The sequence below is a fragment of the Pelodiscus sinensis genome, chromosome 9 (assembly GCF_049634645.1).
Source record: "Pelodiscus sinensis isolate JC-2024 chromosome 9, ASM4963464v1, whole genome shotgun sequence".
In the NCBI taxonomy this organism is placed as follows: Eukaryota; Metazoa; Chordata; order Testudines; family Trionychidae; genus Pelodiscus; species Pelodiscus sinensis.
Genome location: NC_134719.1, coordinates 14,754,154 through 14,773,470, shown reverse-complemented (window position 1 = coordinate 14,773,470; position 19,317 = coordinate 14,754,154). Strand labels below are relative to the sequence as shown.

At 38.8% G+C, this 19,317-nt stretch overlaps 1 protein-coding gene across 1 annotated transcript; it reads left to right on the top strand.

The window, feature by feature from the left end:
* The first annotated feature begins 1,559 nt into the window (after positions 1-1,559).
* Positions 1,560-17,955, top strand: LOC102455665 (E3 ubiquitin-protein ligase RNF170-like). The gene is made up of 6 exons (XM_006133506.4): positions 1,560-1,692; positions 8,501-8,576; positions 12,555-12,663; positions 15,872-15,945; positions 16,456-16,566; positions 17,633-17,955. Exons 1-6 carry the CDS (start codon positions 1,655-1,657, stop codon positions 17,936-17,938), a joined length of 714 nt encoding a protein of 237 aa, XP_006133568.1. The 5' UTR covers positions 1,560-1,654; the 3' UTR covers positions 17,939-17,955.
* The last annotated feature ends 1,362 nt before the right edge of the window (positions 17,956-19,317 follow it).

Below are 19,317 nucleotides of genomic sequence, written 5' to 3'. Positions count from 1 at the left end.
ATTTTGAAATAATTATTTCAAAATTAGCATTATTCCCTGATGAAAGCAGTAGTACAGATTTCAAAATAAGCAGCCCGTTATTTCGAAATAACGGGGTTGATAGTATGGACACTCTGCTTATTATTTTTGAAATAGTGCCCAAGTAGACCAGGACTTAGTGACCTAACTAAAATGGCTTTGATTGTTTCTGTCCAGTTCCCATGTGGATAGGCATACACAGCTCAAAAACATGATCACAATCAGTAACAACAGACAGCTTTGCTGCCAGAGGGGCTGGGAGCATGAACTACCTTCAGATTCCTAGCGGTGGTAGTATCTTTATGTCAGGGTTGAGGCATGTTGGGAGAGGAGCATGGGGGACGCTTGCATTGCCATTGTTTGTGCAGTGTCTGTTCCATAGATAAACAGACTTCAGCTTCTACAGCTGTCAGTCTGGCACCTTTCAAAAATAATTAACTCACATTATATATCTGTATGCACAAAGCGGCAAATAACAAATTATAGATATATACATTAGAGACAAACACAGGTACGTGTGTATTTGCATTGCCACACATAGGTATATAGTTTGTCACCATTATATATTATATATATAATAATCATTATATATAATAATGATCAAAATGAGCATTCCAAGAGATTAGTAATTTACACAAACCACTGTTTATTGCACTAATCCCGTTTGGTAATTAATCTCCAGGGAAGTGCTTTGTTTGCCACATCAAAACTGCTGGAAGGATGTCACTCATAAGAACAATTTAAAGTTCAGTTTTTTTGCTGTGCTATTATACTGTAACATTGCTGACATTTTTCCTCCATAAGTGTCTGTGGGGCTACTGAAGGGCTGAAAAATCAAGTGCGTGTTTAAATGCTTTGCTAGATCAAGGCCAGAGTGCTCAGCACTATGCAGGTTTGAGACTTTAATACAGTTTCTTATTAATTTTTCTGTTTTGCTCATTACATCGTAGGAATTAAAATGTATTCTTAGACTAGCCAGACCTTTCCCTGAAAGGCTTATACCAGAAAAAGAGAGAAATCCTCTATGAAGATTGCATGTCTATCCATTAAAATTCTTTGAGGTAATTATTTCTTCTATTTTAGACAAAAAAAAAAAAAATCACATGAGTAGTTGGATAGTATAGTGTGCTGCAGAATTTATTTAAATAGTTATGCAATTTTAAGCTATCAAATGTCTGGCAAGTATTAAGCCTGTTTCACCACAGAATTCTAGCTAATCTCTTATCTATACACTAGATAGGCACCTACTGTATCATATGATCACAACACTAGTGGCATGACCTTGATTGAGTTAATATTTAAAAAATAGCAATGCAATATTGCAGTTACATTTGTGTATCTTTTTAATCACGTTTAAAAAATCTTTGTTAAAAGTCTAGAGGACTTTGGGGGAGGGAGGTTTAAAAAAAGAGCTAAGTTGCTTTATTTGAAAAGAGGTTTCTTTCCTCAGTGGAATTTAGACAACCTAAAAAACTCTTGTCATTAGGCAACCCGGTTAATCATTAACTGAGCTGAAACCTGCCTCAGTGAATTGTGTGTGATGACCGCACATCATGACACTTCTCTGTCAACGGGCGGAAGAGACAGGTCGTCTAGCTATTAAACTTTCCTTCACACAACTATAATAAAAGTAGAAATGCTAAGCCATACTTTATGCAGACCTTCGGAACCCAGGTAGGAAGCATGCTTTAGAATGATTATTGTGCTCTTTTGTACTGGAGTAAACATTCCATGTAAAAAGATCCATAGTATTTTAATTACTGGAAACCCAAATTTAAATCTGTTTTTGAAAAAGAGGAACTTTGGCACAAACCAATTCCTCCTTCCTTACAAGATGTCTAATATTTTTAATTTGCTTGTGGCCAGGCTTAATATGTACGGTCAAATATTTACTGTCAAATAGTTATTCTGTATAATTGCTGAAAATTATGTTTTCATTTGCAGCCCAGTACAATCAGCTCTTGCATTGTATTATTATTTATGTGCCTCCACAGCAGCAATTTTAAAAGCACCGTACTTTAAACACAGCCACAGCTCATGTGTGACAGGGGTTTGGTTTGACCCTGAGATAAGATTGTACTATAAATTCTAACAAATTTAAACTTCAGAGTGAGGAGTATTTTAATACTCAATCATGTCAGATGTTCCTTACAGAAAGCACTAACAGTTAATGCTTTTCATCTAGATAGAGCTTGCAAACTTTAATTAATGCCCTTAGAGATAGGCAAATATTATCATTGATTGTTTCAGATTAAATAAAAATTGCATATATGAAACTGAGAGATTAAATGCCTTTCCCAAGACCACTGAAACAGAGAAAGGATTAGAAATTCTGCCTCCCCAATCAAGCTCTAATAACTAGTTGACAATTCATGGGTGCATTCTTCTTAACCATATGCAAAGCACAACAATGACAGCTAAACAGTACGAGTTAGATTTTCAGAGATCTGTCAGTACCCACAGTCAGGAGCAAATTTTTCCACCAAAGAGCTCTGTTTGCATTAGACCCTAAAATAGTTGGCCAGATTGTAAAAATAACTCAGCTGTCTTGAAAATCTGACACTAAGCATCATATTGGGAGCTTCTGGAGGCTGAACATCTGTGAAAATCTGGCCCTTATTTAGGTGCCTAATTGTCAGTAGAACTCATTTAAAAATCTGACTTATAAGGACAATTTTTAAAATGGAACAACTAAACCAACCCATATAAACCTGTAGCAACTATAAGATTTGATAGCAAGCACTATATTATCAACATCCAGCGTATACTTCTTGTATTTTTAATATAATAGTCTTCAAAGGCTGTCACAAGCATATGTAGCATGAAGAAGAGGTTCTAGCTCTCCCCCAGTAAGGAATAGTTTTACTTAGAAAGTCTCTTAGAGCTATCATCAATTTTTTTTCTGTTAAAAGGGACATACTATGGTTAAAAATCATAGCCTGTATTTTCTCACTTGGGCTTGTAATGTTCACAACTTAAATCTGTATGTAGGCATCTAAAATAACTGTACAGGCAGTCCCCGGGTTACGTACAAGATAGGGACTGTAGGTTTGTTCTTAAGTTGAATTTGTATGTAAGTCGGAACTGGTACATATTGTACGGGAAACTCTAGCCAAACATTTCTCCAGAGCTCAGTTTTATTCTCCCATACCTCACTTCCCTCAGTCCTTTATTCTCAAGCTGAGGTGTCTGCTATAAAACAATAATTTACTGTAAGACAGATCTTCAGCTGGTATATAAACTGTAAAAGCTCTATTGATGCCCAAATGGATCTCTCCTATTCATACCAGCTGAAGATCTCTCACTGTGTATCTGCCACTAGTGGTCACTAAACAATTTACTGCTCTGCACCTTGTCCTTCTGTGGCTAGAGTTCATAGCAAATACTACTGGCCTGATTCTGAACTCAGATACACCAGTATAGATTAGGGAGTAACATATTTGAAGTTAATGAAGTTACACTAGTGTCAGATGAAAATAAGGCCCCATGTTTTGGCAGCTTCTGGGACAAGAGTTAGCATTCATCTGCACCCCACGTCAAAGACCTTGGATTGTTTGGTTCTGCCTCTAATGTATACCCCCACGTGGCTGGCTGACTCTGGTTTCCTGGTGATGTCCAGCAACAAGAGGACAATCATTACCAGTTTTTCACATTACAGTTGCCTGGTGTCCAGTACTGACCCAGATAGTCTGGTATTTTCACCTCCTGTCCGGTAAAAAAAAAATTCAGAAAATACTGGACACCTAAAACGTCCAGTATTTTCTGTTTTCTTCCTTGCCAGTAGGTGAAAATACTGGACACTTGGCAACCCTACAACACACTCAGCAACCGGGCCCAGCCCCTGCCTCCCTGGACCCCATACCGGCACCCTGGATTCCCCGCCAAGCCCCCCCGGATGCCTCCCCCCTGCTTACCTGGTTCCGCAGGGGCTTGTCTTGTGGCTGGAACAGAAAAACAAAATGGCCACCAGCAAAAAAGCCTCTTCTTAAAGGGGCCAGGCTGATATTTTTATTTTTTAAATTTTTTTTTTTTGCTTAATAACTGCTGTTGTGGTCCTTATTTTTTCCTCAACAACTTTGGTCTCCTCCTTTTTTTTCCCTCAACAGAATTTTTTCCCGGTGGTTTTTTTTGGGGGTGGGAGGGTGTTCGGTATTTTTGGTTAAACCATCTGGCAACCCTATTTCACATGTTAAAATAAATTAAAATAACCTTAGAATAAGAATATAACTATGATTTATGTTTTATTTTGTTTCTTGTCTTAAATTAAACTTCCCAGAGGGATAGAAACAATAATTAAATAGAATAAACATAAACAAAATGGGTAAGGAGTAAACGAGGCTAGCAAATAGAAGAATTAACCTGCAAGGTTTGGGAATTAACTGTTACTAGGTATATTATGATGCAATTTGATGAGTTTGATAAACCTGGAGGACTGTATTAACAAGGACATGTGCAGGTCAGTGACAGACTCCCTTGTCACATTCCAACTCTTTCCCTTTTGCTGAGACCTATTATAGATGTTGGATTTAGTTCAACTTAAACAGATGGCAGCTCTGTTTCTTTTTTTAAACGAATGGTCACTTTAAACTACAAAGGGGAGACTCAGGTCAGAGATAAGGAGGCAGCTTTTCTCAACTCACTTTTCATGGGAGTAGGCTGGCCCCATTATCCACAGCCCTTTGCACAGCTGAAACCTGCCCAATTCCGGGCCTCATATTTCCATTTTTAGCACGATCGCTATAGCAATCCAACCAGCTTCTAGAAGATGCTTCTCTTTAACTTGCAAAAACACTTAGACTAGAATTAAACCTCCAGGCACAGAGCTCTAGTTACAGCACAATAATATATCACATTCACGGTGCCTCAGGCACTGCTAGCAGTTCACAGACTCCCACCTTAGCCCGTGTGCATGCAGTCTGACAATCAATCCCTTAATGAGTGGTTTCAAATACCACCCAGGGAAAACCAGCCCAGATCCTGCAAACACAGATACAGAGCTTTTCTCAGGACAGCAGTGATACTTCCCAGCAGGGGTGAAAGTAATTTAAGTTTGTTACAGGCGCTGTTCTGTGGGGGGAGGTGATGTCAGGGCAGGGGGTTGGAGATGCGGAAGGAGTAAGCAGGAGTCAAGGTTGGGAGCTGTGGGGAGGGGATCAGCGCAGGGAGCTGGAGGTATGGGGGTGCAGGAGAAAAGGTTTGGGGATAAAAGGGATTCAGGATGTGGGGTGTGCAGGATTCAGGGCAGGGAACTCAAGGTAGGAGTCTGGGGAGTTCAAGGGTATGTGCAGGATATTGGGCAAAGGCAGCATTTCAGGAGGGAAGGGGCTGCAGCAGCACATACAGGTCCCAGAAGCCAGGCTGGGAGTATGCCACACATCCCCTTGCAGTTTCTTGCTGGAGCACTGCATGGGTGCATCAGCTTACTTTCACCTCTGCTTCCCAGGGACAATTCACCTGAGTAGTGCTATACATGCCCACCTTTGTTTCCAGGAGCAGAGTCCAAACATCTCATAGGCCCACGTGACGTGAGCAATATTCAATATAATTTGCCCTTTTTAAATTGACTTTCTACCTTGTTGCTGTTAATACTTCTATGATAAGGACGCTATTTTTATTGTATTGAACAGTAAAATTGAACCTTGCCTCTGCCTCAAACATTGTGCATCATTAAAAAAGGTTAATTCTTAACAATGACAATAAAAGGTATCAAGAGAGGAAGAGACGCTACCGGAAGAGTGAGATAAGTTAAGATACTTATTTCCTTTCCCAGCGATGACAGTTTATTTCTATATCAATGAGTCCTGCATTGCCCACAGAGTCCTCCTTTCAGAAAGGTGTGCTTTTAATTGTCCATGTATAAAGGCTGCATAATTGATTGATACTCACAAGCTACATTATGTGTAGGGTATGTTCCTACTTCCATCTGAGTCAACTGCAGTTTTGAGGACATTGAATTCAATGTGAGCAAGCACAGGCCCATGAATTTTTCAAAAAAGCAAATTTGTTTCCCTTCGGGGGCAGATTTGTGAGTAGCCCTCTGCTCACCATGACAGATATCAATTTTGTTTTTTATGATCTCTTTTATAAATCCCAGTCCACTTTTCTATAAATATAATTAGACTAAACATAGGAAGTTTGGAGAAATACCACTGCAAAAGGAACTCAGAAACAGGGTCAAGCATCCTCTTTTGTTACCTCGAATGTACAGTCTGAGGATGACCATGAGATCACAACACTTAGGTCAGGTCTAAACTAGGGGACAAAGTCGAACTAAGATATGCAACTCCAGCTACGCGAATAGCATAACTGGAGTTGACATACCTTAGTCTGAATTTCCATGTCCTCACTTCGGGAGGTCGACGGGCAACTCTCATGCTAACTTCACTTTCTCCTCATGACTGGGTGAAATACTCGAGTCAATGGCGGTGCGATCAGCAGTCAATTTAGTGGGTCTTTACTAGACCTGCTAAATCAAACCCTGAAAGATCGATCTCTGAAGCATCGATCTCCCAGTAAGTGGAGACAAGGTCTTAGAGTGGATAAGATTTATTAGATCACTGACTCCATTATTTGGAAAGGATAGTATATGGTCTTTCAGTATCTCATGTAGACATATACAAGAACATTCATACAAGAAAAAGTGGTTTTGTACCGATATATTAAATAGATTTAAAACATCTTTGAATATAAAATATGGTATTTTTCAATCTGTCCCTGTCAGCATCTATTCATCTTGTGTAAATAATTATGCCATATACCACACTAGGGGGATGGCTACACAACAACATTATTTTAAATTAACTAGCATTATTCTGAAATAATTTAGTCGGTGTCTACACAGCAGGCAGTTATTTTGAAATAATGTCAAAATACTGTCAAGCTGGAGGACTTTTTATTCCGACTCCTGTAACCATCATTGTACAAGGAGTAAGGGAAGTTGGAGGAGGAATGCTCTATTTCAAAATAAGTGCTGAGTAGACACTCCCAATTTTGAAATAAGCTACACAATTGATGTAGCTCAATTTGTGCAGCTTATTTCGAGTAAAGCCCTGCTGTGTAGACATACCCTAGAAGTATGGAAGCCCCATGTGATGAGACAAAATTCACTAATTAGTTGTTAATCAGACAGCCTTTTTCCTCCCCAGCTGCCTTAGGGGCATGGGATGTCCAGCTCCCATTAATTGTAACAGGAACAAAGTTTCTAAATGCCTTACACAGTTTTACCACTCAAAAATTACAAAATCTATCCCAAACACTTCTCTTTGTAGCCAATGAATAGAAGTTTCATGTTCTAGAAAGCCCTAGTCTTCTTTCCCAAAATGCAGGTGCAAACATTTAGATCAAGGATCAGTAACATCTTTCAGGCATGGATTCTGGTCTCCGATACACCAGTATAAATCTGGGGCAGTTCCACTGGCAGCTTCAAAACCTGTCCCTCAGTCTTTGACTGTGCCAGGGAAAAGTCAAAGCCATCGTAGCCATCATCAGCACGGTCCTCCTCTGGATAAATATGTACAATCTGATAAATTCCAAAGGCTGGGCAGGGCAGGGAAGCAACAAAAGCTCATCAGAATTATTTTTAGTTTATTTTAAATGTCCTGTTTTTTACGGACCTATTCACCAAGCCAAAAGATGATCAAGGGGGATTGAAAAAGCCATTGTAATGATTACTAAAAGCCTAGACCTACACCCTACACAGCAGTTCTATTCTAAGATGTATATCTAAAGACCGATACTAGATTTTGTTTCTACTTCTGTATACGTCTAAGATTTTTACAATATATGGCTAAATCGTGCAAGCCTTCCGCATTTTGAAACCAGTGATGTCAATTAGGGTTTTTATCTCAGTAAAGCTGCTGCCATTCTATTCTGGCCTTTTCTTTTGGTGGGAAGTTTCTCATACTGCATGAAATATACAATGAAATAAAATGGGATCTTAGTCTTGCAATTGTCAAAATGTGGGTAGATGTATGAATGGTATAGAGCTTCTGGGAAACCAAGAAGGCTGTATAGATGCCAGGGAGTGCCTATGAAGAGCAACGTGCAGGATCAGGACCACGAAAGTTAACACATGAATCTTTCTGTGGTAAGATAACATTGCAGGAATAGGAGAATCTTGCCTTTCCCTTCATTCAAAAGTAAATATCACGAGAAGATAAATAACTGCTTGCTTGGTAGCAATGTATTAAATTTATTTGCTTTATGTATATGTCCTTAAGGGGGAATCATTGTCAAATTGTCATCTAACTTTGTTTTTTTTCTAAATATGATACACGTCATGCTGTGAATATAGTGACTATTATTTTCAATGTCTCAACTTGACATTGAAAGGTAGCTCCTGCTAGAAAAAAGCCTATGTCTTGATGAGTTTATGCACCTATTTGTGCAATGACACAGCTCGGAAATTGGGACTAACATTGCCTGACAATATGGTAACATCAAAGTCGATCATTTTCTAAATGGCATAAACTGTTTTTTACAGGTTTGCTAATTTAAGTCAGCAGAAGATGAGTCATCTGGAAAAAGAATGTAAACATTTGCCTCCTAGGAATCCTATTGTAAGTTCATTATTTTAAAACATATTTCAATATAAAATATCTAGGCAATTTATACCTGTTGAGATTCCAGAGGTCAGGAGAGCATTTCAGATTTTCCATCAGTTACGGTCTGGGAATTCTGGGTTTCCCTGGATTCAATAGCTCAGTTACACAATTAGAAACACATTTGCTCCCTTTCTTGTATGAGACAAAAGCTTAAAGAAATGAGCATTTTATTACTTTTCAGACTAAAGGCTGATACATAATCCAATTAGGTAAGATATGCAACGTGTAAAAAAAACTACAGACTTTCGGGCAAATCCTCAGCTGTCATAGTTCTATCAATGGAGCTGTGACCATTTACATCAGTTGAGGCTCTGCCCCTTTAAAGTCAAACTTTGATGTAATAACAGTGTATAAATACCCCCCATGAACCATGGCGGGCGCAGCAACGTTAATGTGCCATGTCTCATGTGTTTTTTAAGTTGTTGTGTTAAAATCTGTTTACCACGAGGCAATTTTTTCAGGGTTGTGGCTGCTGCAGTTGTTTGTAATTCCATTTCCCCTACCTTCTTGGGCTACCGTATTTTCAATATCTCAGAAGCTAAGCACGGTGCATCCTGGTCAGCACTTAGACAGGTGATCTTTAAGGCAAACCCAGACTGATCCATGACATAGTGTTGGATTTTTGTTGGGTGGCAGTCTTCTCCTAGACTGTTGAACTAGTACCATTCCAGAGTGCTCTGTCCTGCTGGAGAAGTCTGTTCTGATAAGAGGAGAAACAGAGAGGCTTGCCATTTGTGGTCAATAAAACTATCCATAGTAATTTTTTCAAGCGTTGTTCCCAGGAACCTGGACAAATTCTCGTTGGGTAATTAACATTCTCCCCATCTTAAATTATTCTGTCACGTAACTGTGGTATATGACACTTCCTGTCCTAAACACATTATGTTGCTGTGCGTTGTTATTCCTCTCCAGAGGTGGCTGCATTTCAGTAGTGGGTGAAATAATTCATATACTGCCTGTAGAAGACACGTGCCAGACACATTTACAGTATCATGACTAAGATGAAAGAAGATTTTGTCCAGAGTTTTGATGTTTTATTTTTAAAAATGCATTCTTAGCAGTCCAGGCCCCAGGACAACACATCAATGGGCCTCCACCTGCTTCCCTCAGAGGGAGCCACAAGCCACTCTGCTCTCCATCCAGAGAAACCCTGAGCTCCCCCTCTAAATCAGAGGACCCTCTGGTCAGTAGCTGCCCTATCCCCCACCTGCATTGAGGTGCCCCCCACATCCAGCCCAGCACTGCCCCATAGTGGTCCTGTGCCCCCTCTCAGCTCCTTTCTCCCAGCTTACCCCTGCTTGCACCCTTCTGCTCTTTTCCCTTCCCAGCCCAGTTCCTCAAGCCCCTTGGACCCTCGCTCCCTGCACTCCCATGCCCAGCTTTACCCCCAGAGTTTGGCTCCCTTCTTCTCTTCCCATCCTGGCCCTCTCCTCCAGTCCCAGCCTGGCTCTTCCCTGCTACTCAGTGGATCTGTGCAGGGTTTAAAGCCGCAGGGAGCATCTGCCACCCCCCCTCCCCCGTTGTCACTGCTGCTGCTCTACTGATCTGAACATTGGGCTTAAATCGGCAAGGAACTCTGGGCTCCCTTCCCGCCTTGTTGCTCCACGAATCCGAGCTCTGGGGCTCCCCGATGCTGCTGCCATGCTACTACAGCAGCGCTATTTAAAAGGACCAGATCAGGGCTGCCATTACCGTACAGCAGCCCCAGACCCTCTTAATTTCACCGGGCTCCTGTTCAATTGCCCCCCTTTGCTCCTTATTTAGAGGGTGCTGATTTTAAATGTATTAATGCAACATACTGATAATTTTAGACCGCACTGTGGCATGGATACCTGGATTCAAGCTCCATTGTTTTGCAGAAATGCATGTTAGATGGTTTCTTTTTTCTTAGAAGTGCTACATTCATAAAAATTAAACCTATGCCTGATTTTTAAATGTGATTGAATCGTCATTCATTTCTCTGGCTCTGGCTGATGTCTGGCATTCAAGGTTCTAAGTTCCATTTTCCCCCTTTATCAAATCTTCCATAAATAGATCAAATATGTGTGGAAGTGGGTTCATTGATCTGTCAGGAAAGTGTATGCCAAGGTAGTGTTTGAAATACAGGCCAGAGCAAACAAGAATATTGGCACTGATCATCTTGTTGAGCAATAAGATATGACAAGCATACGGTGATCTCATGATAAAAATCATATCTATCCCTGATTTTTCTCTGTGGAAAAAAATCCAAATTTTGTCCGTCAGCATAACCCACAGTTACTTCACACCACTTTCTGATCAAAATTCAAAATGAAATTGTGGAATTGACAGTAGTTCTCCTTCTGTACCCTTTGTAAGTACGTAAAATGTGAAAGGCAAATGGTATTACCCTCTTTCAGCAAGATGAACTTCTGTGGGAGCAGTTTCCCAAATTCAACAGGTGTGATATGAAAATTAGAATAACTTCATTTCCAGGAGGACAGATTGACTGCACTTTTATTAGATTTATGTCACTGGCTGATCTAAGAGTAGCCAGGACAGATGGTAATTAACTAAATGCAAGATTTTCATTGATCTGTCTAAACAGTATGTGACACGCACATACTTTCTCATGATCCATTACAAACCAGCTAATAAATCTGAATAAGTGAAGTTGGAATAAATTTTCAATGATAGCAAGGATTTGATGATATGTGGTTTTAAAAAAAATCACAGGTTAGTGGCTTCCTTGCCAGTTATTCAGTAAGGGTGAGTCTACACAGCAAAGTTATTTTTGAATAACGGCCGTTATTCTGAAATAACTATGTGAGCGTCTACACAGCAATTCTATTATTTTGAAATAATTTTGAAATAACATGGTTTATTCTGACTTCTGTAAGCCTCATTCTATGAAGAATAATGACTATTCCGAAACAGCTATTTCGAAATAATGTGTGTGTAGATGCTCCACTTCTGCTATTTCGAAATAGCCCCTCACCAGGGCCATTCTAAGTTATTCCTCCTGGGGCTCTAAATCGAGATAGCACATCAACATTAGGGAAGCCTGCCCCAGACTAATTTTGAGGCTTCTCTGCAGTACAGACATGCTATTTCGAAATAAGCTATTTTGTAATAAGTATTCTGGAATAGCTTATCCCAAAATAACTGTGCAGTGTAGATGTAGCCCAAGACAAACATAGAAGATATGAGTATAATGTCAGGTATATTGGCTTTTTAGCAATGGGAAAGTGAGTAATTTTGAAACAAACATCTGGAAACCAAGGTAAGCCTTATGATCTTCATAAATTAGAATGGTAGGCTAGAATATTCTAGAGATATTGTAGTAAATGAATCACTACCTAGGCCCTCACAGTGCTCCTCTGGAGTATCACACTGATACTTTGTCACTGATGACAAAGGTAGAACTCGTATCATGCTGCTCTAAAATCATGTCCTCTATTTGGCAAATGGAGACTCTTCATGTGGTATTAGCTATAAAGTATCTATGACACACAGTTGACAGGTAATGATGCCATCCTGCAGTAAGCAGTAGTACATGCACACCCCAACTAGTTCATTCCAATATATTTAAAAAGTTACTGAGGAAGATGAAGGAGAACAACAGTGGCAGAGAAGGGCCAAACAATATTTCAGCAACTGAGGAAGAATTTAGGGCTTTGAGTTAGCAGCAACGCTGAACTGGGCAATATAATGGACTACATCCTTTAGAGCCTGCAGGACATAGGCATGGTTCTAATCCTTTCTCTGACACCAATGCCATTGTGACAGTGGCTGAGTCACTTACCTTCAGTTTGCTTCATTTTCCGCATCTGTTGTGTGGAGATGATTCTTCACATGGCTGTGGTGTACTTAATGTTTATGAAGTTGTTTGAAGGCTAAATAAGTTATTAATAAACTGAACGTGTCATTCAAAATGTGCATCCACTACAAAATTTTGGCTTTTTTCTCTTTTAGGAAGCTTTCAGACATTGGCAACCCTCTTACCACAGTGATTTGAACTGCCCAATCTGTCTCCAAACTGCTACTTTCCCAGTAGAAACCAATTGTGGACATTTATTTTGTGGTAAGTTTTCCAGATTAGCATGCACAATGCTAGTGTAAATTAGTATGTATACCACACACATTACTGAAATCTCAGAAAGCATACATGTGGACCCATGCCAGAGTCCGTTGGATCCATGGGAATTCTGCCACTGCAAGTAGCATCATGCCCACTCTTGTTAATTTTAAATCACTGGAAAAATCAGCAACAACATATTTGTTTCCCCACTGCCTTTACATTCCCGAGGTGGTGGAAAGGTTTGAAATGCCCAGAAAGTCTCGAGGCAATAAACAAGCAACAGCTATATCTCAGAAGCCATCTTATATTGATCAGTTGCAATGGAGTCCATCGCATGCGAAAAAAAATAGTAAAGAAAGATTGTAATAATTATGTGACAACTAAGAGTACAAATCCTACATTTTTATAATGTTACAACTTTATAGGAATGCTAAATTAAGCTCACACAGAAGCTAAGAAATGAAAAGTTGAATTTATAATGTTAACTCACATACATTGCACACATAGGCCCTAATTTTGATCTTACAACTGTCTATACTGCTGCCATTGAAATACACTTGAATTTCCTCTGTATAGCTAAGAAAACAATTGTATAGCTAAGAAAACATCTCTCTCTGTGGGTATACTTTTAAATCCACCATTCATAATGGAATTATTCTGATCATGTTCACATTGGTATAAAATTGGCATGAGATTAGAATCAGGTCCAATGTGTGCCATGAGGCAAGTTAAAATTACTAGGAGAATCTGAACACTTCTGGATGTCTTATGAGTATATAAAATGGTAACCCTACTGTTACGTAAATGCAAGTTTTTATATTTCCCTCTTTTTTTTAAAGATCAGGGAAAAGTTGAAATACCAGGTATGATTCCCTAGTGTTTAATTCAGTTTTTATGCTCATGTAATTATTGACTTCAGTAGAGTTATACAGGTATAAAACTGGAACATTCCATTAACTGATTTCATGATATACTTCCATATTTGCATAGTCAGAAAACTTGTGCCACTATTCTGTTCTGGCAGTGTAAAGGGGCCTTAAAGCAGATGCAAATTACATTTGTATCCAACTGATACTTTAAGCTCCCTTGACAGTACCAGAATTGTTTAAAGAGATTTTTAGTGTAAATGAGAATAAGACAATCAGACACTAATGTTGTCATAAGCATTTGCTGAAGAGAGTAATGGGACCATCTTGTCTTAGGACATCATCATATAACAACTACTATGTGTTTAGGAAAGAAAAGAGATCTCAGCAATAGATGTAGGGAGATGCATGAAAACGTGCTGGAAGATTTATTTTCTATTACAGAAACATATTTTTGTTTCTAGAAAGTCTCATTGTTCTATAGATCATCCTGCGCAACTTGTTCAAGAACACTACTTCCATCTCCACAATAAAAAGCACAGTGCAAATAGGAATTACCAATTATGAAAGTCTACATGGGAATACTTCAGGATTCTCCTGTGTTGGTGTACATCAAATGGTTTATAAAATGCACACTGAGAAAAAGATCTTGAATTCGATCCAAGCTGGAACAAATATGAGCAAAACATATGGCCACAAAACATGATTCACCTAATATCAGACATGCTGCATTCTACAGATTTTCAAATGAGGAGAAAGACATAGCAGTGAAGAATAATATCATATTTTCTTCTCCCTGAGGTTTATTTCTCCTTCTTTCTCTAGACTTGATTTTCCTTCCTGTATCATTCTTTGCTCTTCAGAAAGGTGATCCCACCTAATGGACTGCACATATTGTGAAATACCTGTACTTATATAGAATCAAATCTTGTACAGTATTGTCTTTTCATGTCCTACATGAATAAAACTTGAGGGTGGGGTTATAAAAAAGTGCAGCATAGGTCTAAATTTGCTCTGACTATAATGCTCACCTAGTTTCCATCAAAACAGGATTAGGTCAATGCTGAGCACTTTTGATGAATCCCACTCTGATGCAGAATCTTATTTTTTTAAATTTGGCCATCCCATAGCGTTTTAAGAGGATTAACTGGAGATTTACAGAAAAGTCTGAATTTATTATTATTGGTAATACATATAGTTCTCCTCTGAGTTTTCATTTGCAGACTCATTTTGAACCATATGTTCAGGAAGTTAAGAGGAAAACTGATCTTGAACCAATATTTTTTTTTCTAATTACCAATAACCACAAAATATTTCACTGGAGCTCCATGAACTCCCTCAAAAAGCAGAATAGCAAACTTGATTAAAATGGGATTTGGTCTAATTTATGAAAACAAACTGACACATGAATACCTGAACTTCAGAGGGGCCATTCCCTTCCTGTGATCCTTCACAAACGATTCAGCATGTAACATTTTTAATGGCCAGTTTGCCTTTTTAAAAGCCATTGGAAAGCTGAGGTTTGTTTGATTGTGCACTGAGATTCCATTGTCTTCAGGAGGACTTGCCTGGGCAGAGCAATCTGTCCATGCAGTACAAGGATTAAATAGTCTGTTTTCAAAACTGAGCTTTTGCACATGCAAAGAAGCAGCAGCATTTAAAAAAAAAATAAAATAAACTACATTCAAACAAAAACAAATGTAAACTATTGCAGCCATTGTTTCAGAAACTGAAGTAAGGGTCCTTTAAAAAAAACTTTGGACTTTTGGGCCAAATTTAACATCCCTAATAGCGTTTCTGCATCTCAGATATTGCCCTCAGCAGCGCTTGTGCAATCGCTGTGACCTCAAACTGTACTTTGAGTTATATTTGTACAATCCTTAGTCTTCAGGGAAGTTGTGCAGATGAAACTGGGGATGTAAGGACAGAGGAGCTGCCTTGATAACCATGCAGGTGGAACTTACCCATTCTCAAGATGATGAGGACAGAATTGAGTCCAGCAGCTGGGGCAGTTCCACAGAGAAGACCACAGTACAGAGGAATACAAAACTTCTTAGCCATGAGAGCCAGTTTCTCATCTTCTTATTCACATTGATGGACAGCTTACTCCAAAAGTGGTCCTGTGGCGGCCAGAGGGGCTCTTTGGGAGTCAGATCTTCAGAGTCTCCCCTGAAAGAGGATATATGGGTCTGAACACAGAGCAGGAACAGTGCCATTTTTACACAGTCACTTTTCAGAGCGGAGCCACATTTTGATGGTCTAGGCACATATGACAGGAGTAAAGGGGGATATTCACTTAGGGGGCCTTCCCGTAAATCTGCTTCACCTGAATCTTCTTTTTGTAGGTGCCTGTCTAATTACATACTGGAAACATGGTTCCTGGTTAGGAGCAATAAACTGTCCTCTCTGCAGACAAAAAGTAAGAGTAATTGCTATTCTATAAATCTGCTTTTTGACGGTTAGAGAATTGAGAGGAAATACCAAGGGTAATATTGGTGCAGCCTCTTATTTTCTAGCATCTCAGAACCAATGTAGGCTGGAAAGGCACTGGAGTCATTTGCCTCTATCATTTGATGCCTGTCATATCAGGGAATGCTGTAAAATATCGAATGTGCCTCCAGTGCTTTCCCCCATATAGTTTGTTGAATATCTGGCATAAATATTTCATAAAGCCAAGACAGAACTTCTTATCCCCGTCTGACCCTTGCCAGAGGCTGCACATTATATTGAGAGAACATGCTCTCCTTTCAGAAGGAGCGCGTTTGCATGTAGGAAATGAAGTGAAACTTGGAGCCAGGCAAAGGTTATGATGACAATATTGAGAGGCATAATAAATTGCAGAAGGGTATTTTTCTTAATGCTGAAAAACCTGCATTGCTTTACATTGAGATGTATTGCTCTAATACTCATTTTTGTTTACCATGGGAAGGTGATTCTTCTGTGTAATGCCTCTTGTGAAAATCAACAAGATAAGCCAAGCAAACGCATTGTACATGACATCAGAGATTACAACAAGCGGTTCTCTGGACAACCTCGACATGTAAGTACAGATATTTCGACGTCTGCTTAAATTAGCCCTATTCTAAGCTGCAGTGAGCTGAATGAGACTAAACAATGTAAACAAATTTGTCAAAGTATGGGAGTTCCATTGTTGGGTGTTCACATTGTTTGTAGCTTTGTAAGGAAGTCAGCGACAGCAGGGATCACACTCCTCTTAGCCAGGTGCTCCACGCTAGATGCATTTGACCAAGGTGCTTAGGACTCTGCTCTGTGGGGCACCTTTCTGTCATTCTGGAAGGGAGGGGAAAAGTGGGGAGATTAAGCAAGGGAAAGAAAACTGAACTAGAAATGGGCCACATAGGAATATGCGGCTAAGCTTTGAACTCCCACAAAATCTTTGCTTGCTTCTAAGTGTGTGCTTCTAAGTCAGATCCAAAACCAGAAAGGAATGGTCATCTTTCTGTTTGGATGTGGCCTGACTCACGTTTTCAAAAGCGATCAGCAGTCAATACAACCATTATGGTGGGATCGCCAAAGGGCACAAACTGCACATAATGTGTTATTTTGAAAGTCTAGTCTTTATTTTTAGTATCTGAGTGGAAGCTGAGTTCTGCTGGAAAACGCTGTCTCTGAATATTGGAAAGTGAAGGTGTGTCTACATTGCACCCTTAGCTCGAAATAAGCTACGCAATTTGAGCTACACAAATTGTGTAGCTTATTTCAAGTGTATTTCGAAATACCTTATTTCATAATTGGGCGCTGTCTACACAGTGCCAAATTTCAAAATAAACAGCTATTCCAAAATCCTTGTGGAATAATGTTTACAGGGACGTTGGAATAGTGTACCTATTATTTCAAAAGATATTTTGAAATTATGAGTGAGCTGTCAAGATGCAAAATAGCTCTTTTGGGATACCGGAAGTATCCTGAAATAGTGCTGCAGTGTAGACATACCTTAACTGAATAATGTAGTTAGACTTAGAATTAGAGGTAAATTTTGCATTTAAGTAATTTTAGACTAAAACCTTTAATTAGAAGCTTATCTGGCAACCACGAATTAGAATGAGTGAAAATAATATCTTAATCTAATGCAACTGAATATTTAGTTTGCAGATTACCTTTATGACATGCCGCTACTCCTAAATCTTGCCTTAAGAGGAATCTTCACCCTGGGTGGTCTTGTATGGATTTTCTTCCTAAGAATTGTTGTTTGTGCCTTTGGGACCATCATGTGCTTAACTTCCCGATTTGACGTCATGCAAGAACCTCTTTGTAGAATCCTTGCAGCAGTTGATGACCTAGTTGTCGTTTTCCTCCTTTTAATTTGCATGTTTAATATTTGCCAACAAATGGAATCAGAAGGTGTAAATATGGAAAGTTCTACAACTCAGAGCATGCTGTCAGAATCCTGATAGTCTCAAACTTCTACTTCTTCATGGACCTTCACCAGATTGTGTTAGGCTGCTCTAGGACTCCAGAGACAGCGTGAGATGGACTGATTTTTGAAGAACATTCTAATGTTAACTTACAGTGGAGAAAGAATCAGTACACTTGTCATGGTCAAGTAGTTAATTTGTGCAAATGCTCACAAAACTAGGTTTTAATACAACCATGTATTTACTAAGTTCCTGCAAAGTGGAGCAGCATTTTATGTGACTTCCCTTAACATACAGCACCTAAAATGACAGAGTCTGGGAGCTATGCACAAAGTCTAAAATTGCAAAGCCAGTCACTTTGTATCTGAACAATTTTTAAGAAGCCTCTTTACACGAAACTAGTTACATCCAGTTTTATTTTACAAAATGTAATTTTGAAAACCTAGATAGTCTTATTACAATAAAACTTGTTAAGACATCTCATGTGCAGTATGGGGAATAAAATGTCAATTAGGTGGTTTTTTTAAGAGGCTATCTGTAGGTGCTTTGTGCCACCAAAGCTTATTACAATAAGAAATCCATTGGATTATAAACTTTCCCAGGCATCTGACTAATAATGATAATCTTGATGTTAAAACAATGAGAATGTGTTCATAATATTAGTCTGAATCAAAATACAAAATGAAAGTACTATAGTGAGAGTGACATAAAAAGGGTTTGAAAGGATTTTGCAAGAAATCTGAACAAATCTTTATTCAACTCTCAAATAAATGAACACAAGATACAAGTTTTAGTATTGTGTGCTAAAATAATCTGTGCACCTCAGTTTTAACAAATTCAACATTGTTATTCAGTTCCTGTAAACTTTGTGTTCTTCCTGTAGTTTCCTTGAAAGGTCAGCAAAAAAAAAAAAAAAATCAAGACCGATTTTTTTATTATATAAATTGTAGGAAGCCCATGACAGATTTTTTTTTGCAAGTAGTTAAAATTATTGGGATACTGAAAGAAAACACTGCCTTCTGTACATAGATAATCTGTGATATGTACTGAGACTAATGGAACTACACTTCACATGTTACTTGTATATAAATGTGTATATGCATATATATCTATATCTATATAAAATATGAATATTTATTGTTCACAACACAGTGGTCTCTAATAGTCATATTCATTGGATTGGAGAAGAGGGAGCATATTCAACTGACATAATTTTTATCATTCTCTCGAAGTTCATGCTCAGATATACCAATACTGAACACCACTTTTCTCCATTGTTACTTACTGTATTGTGTTCCCCCACTTTAAAACCTTATACTGTCATTATTTTTAATTATGAATGCAGAAAACAGAGAAATCTTTACTCATACTAAGTACTAAAGTGAGGGCAACAATTGATTTTCCATAAGTTCCAA

Excerpts from the sequence above, each read along its gene's own strand:
- LOC102455665 (XM_006133506.4), top strand. The coding sequence starts at position 1,655 with ATGCTAAGCCATACTTTATGCAGACCTTCGGAACCCAG. Across the intron at positions 1,693-8,500 it reads TGCAGACCTTCGGAACCCAG|GTTTGCTAATTTAAGTCAGC; the intron begins GTAGGAAGCATG and ends TGTTTTTTACAG. Across the intron at positions 16,567-17,632 it reads TCTCTGGACAACCTCGACAT|TTTGCAGATTACCTTTATGA; the intron begins GTAAGTACAGAT and ends CTGAATATTTAG.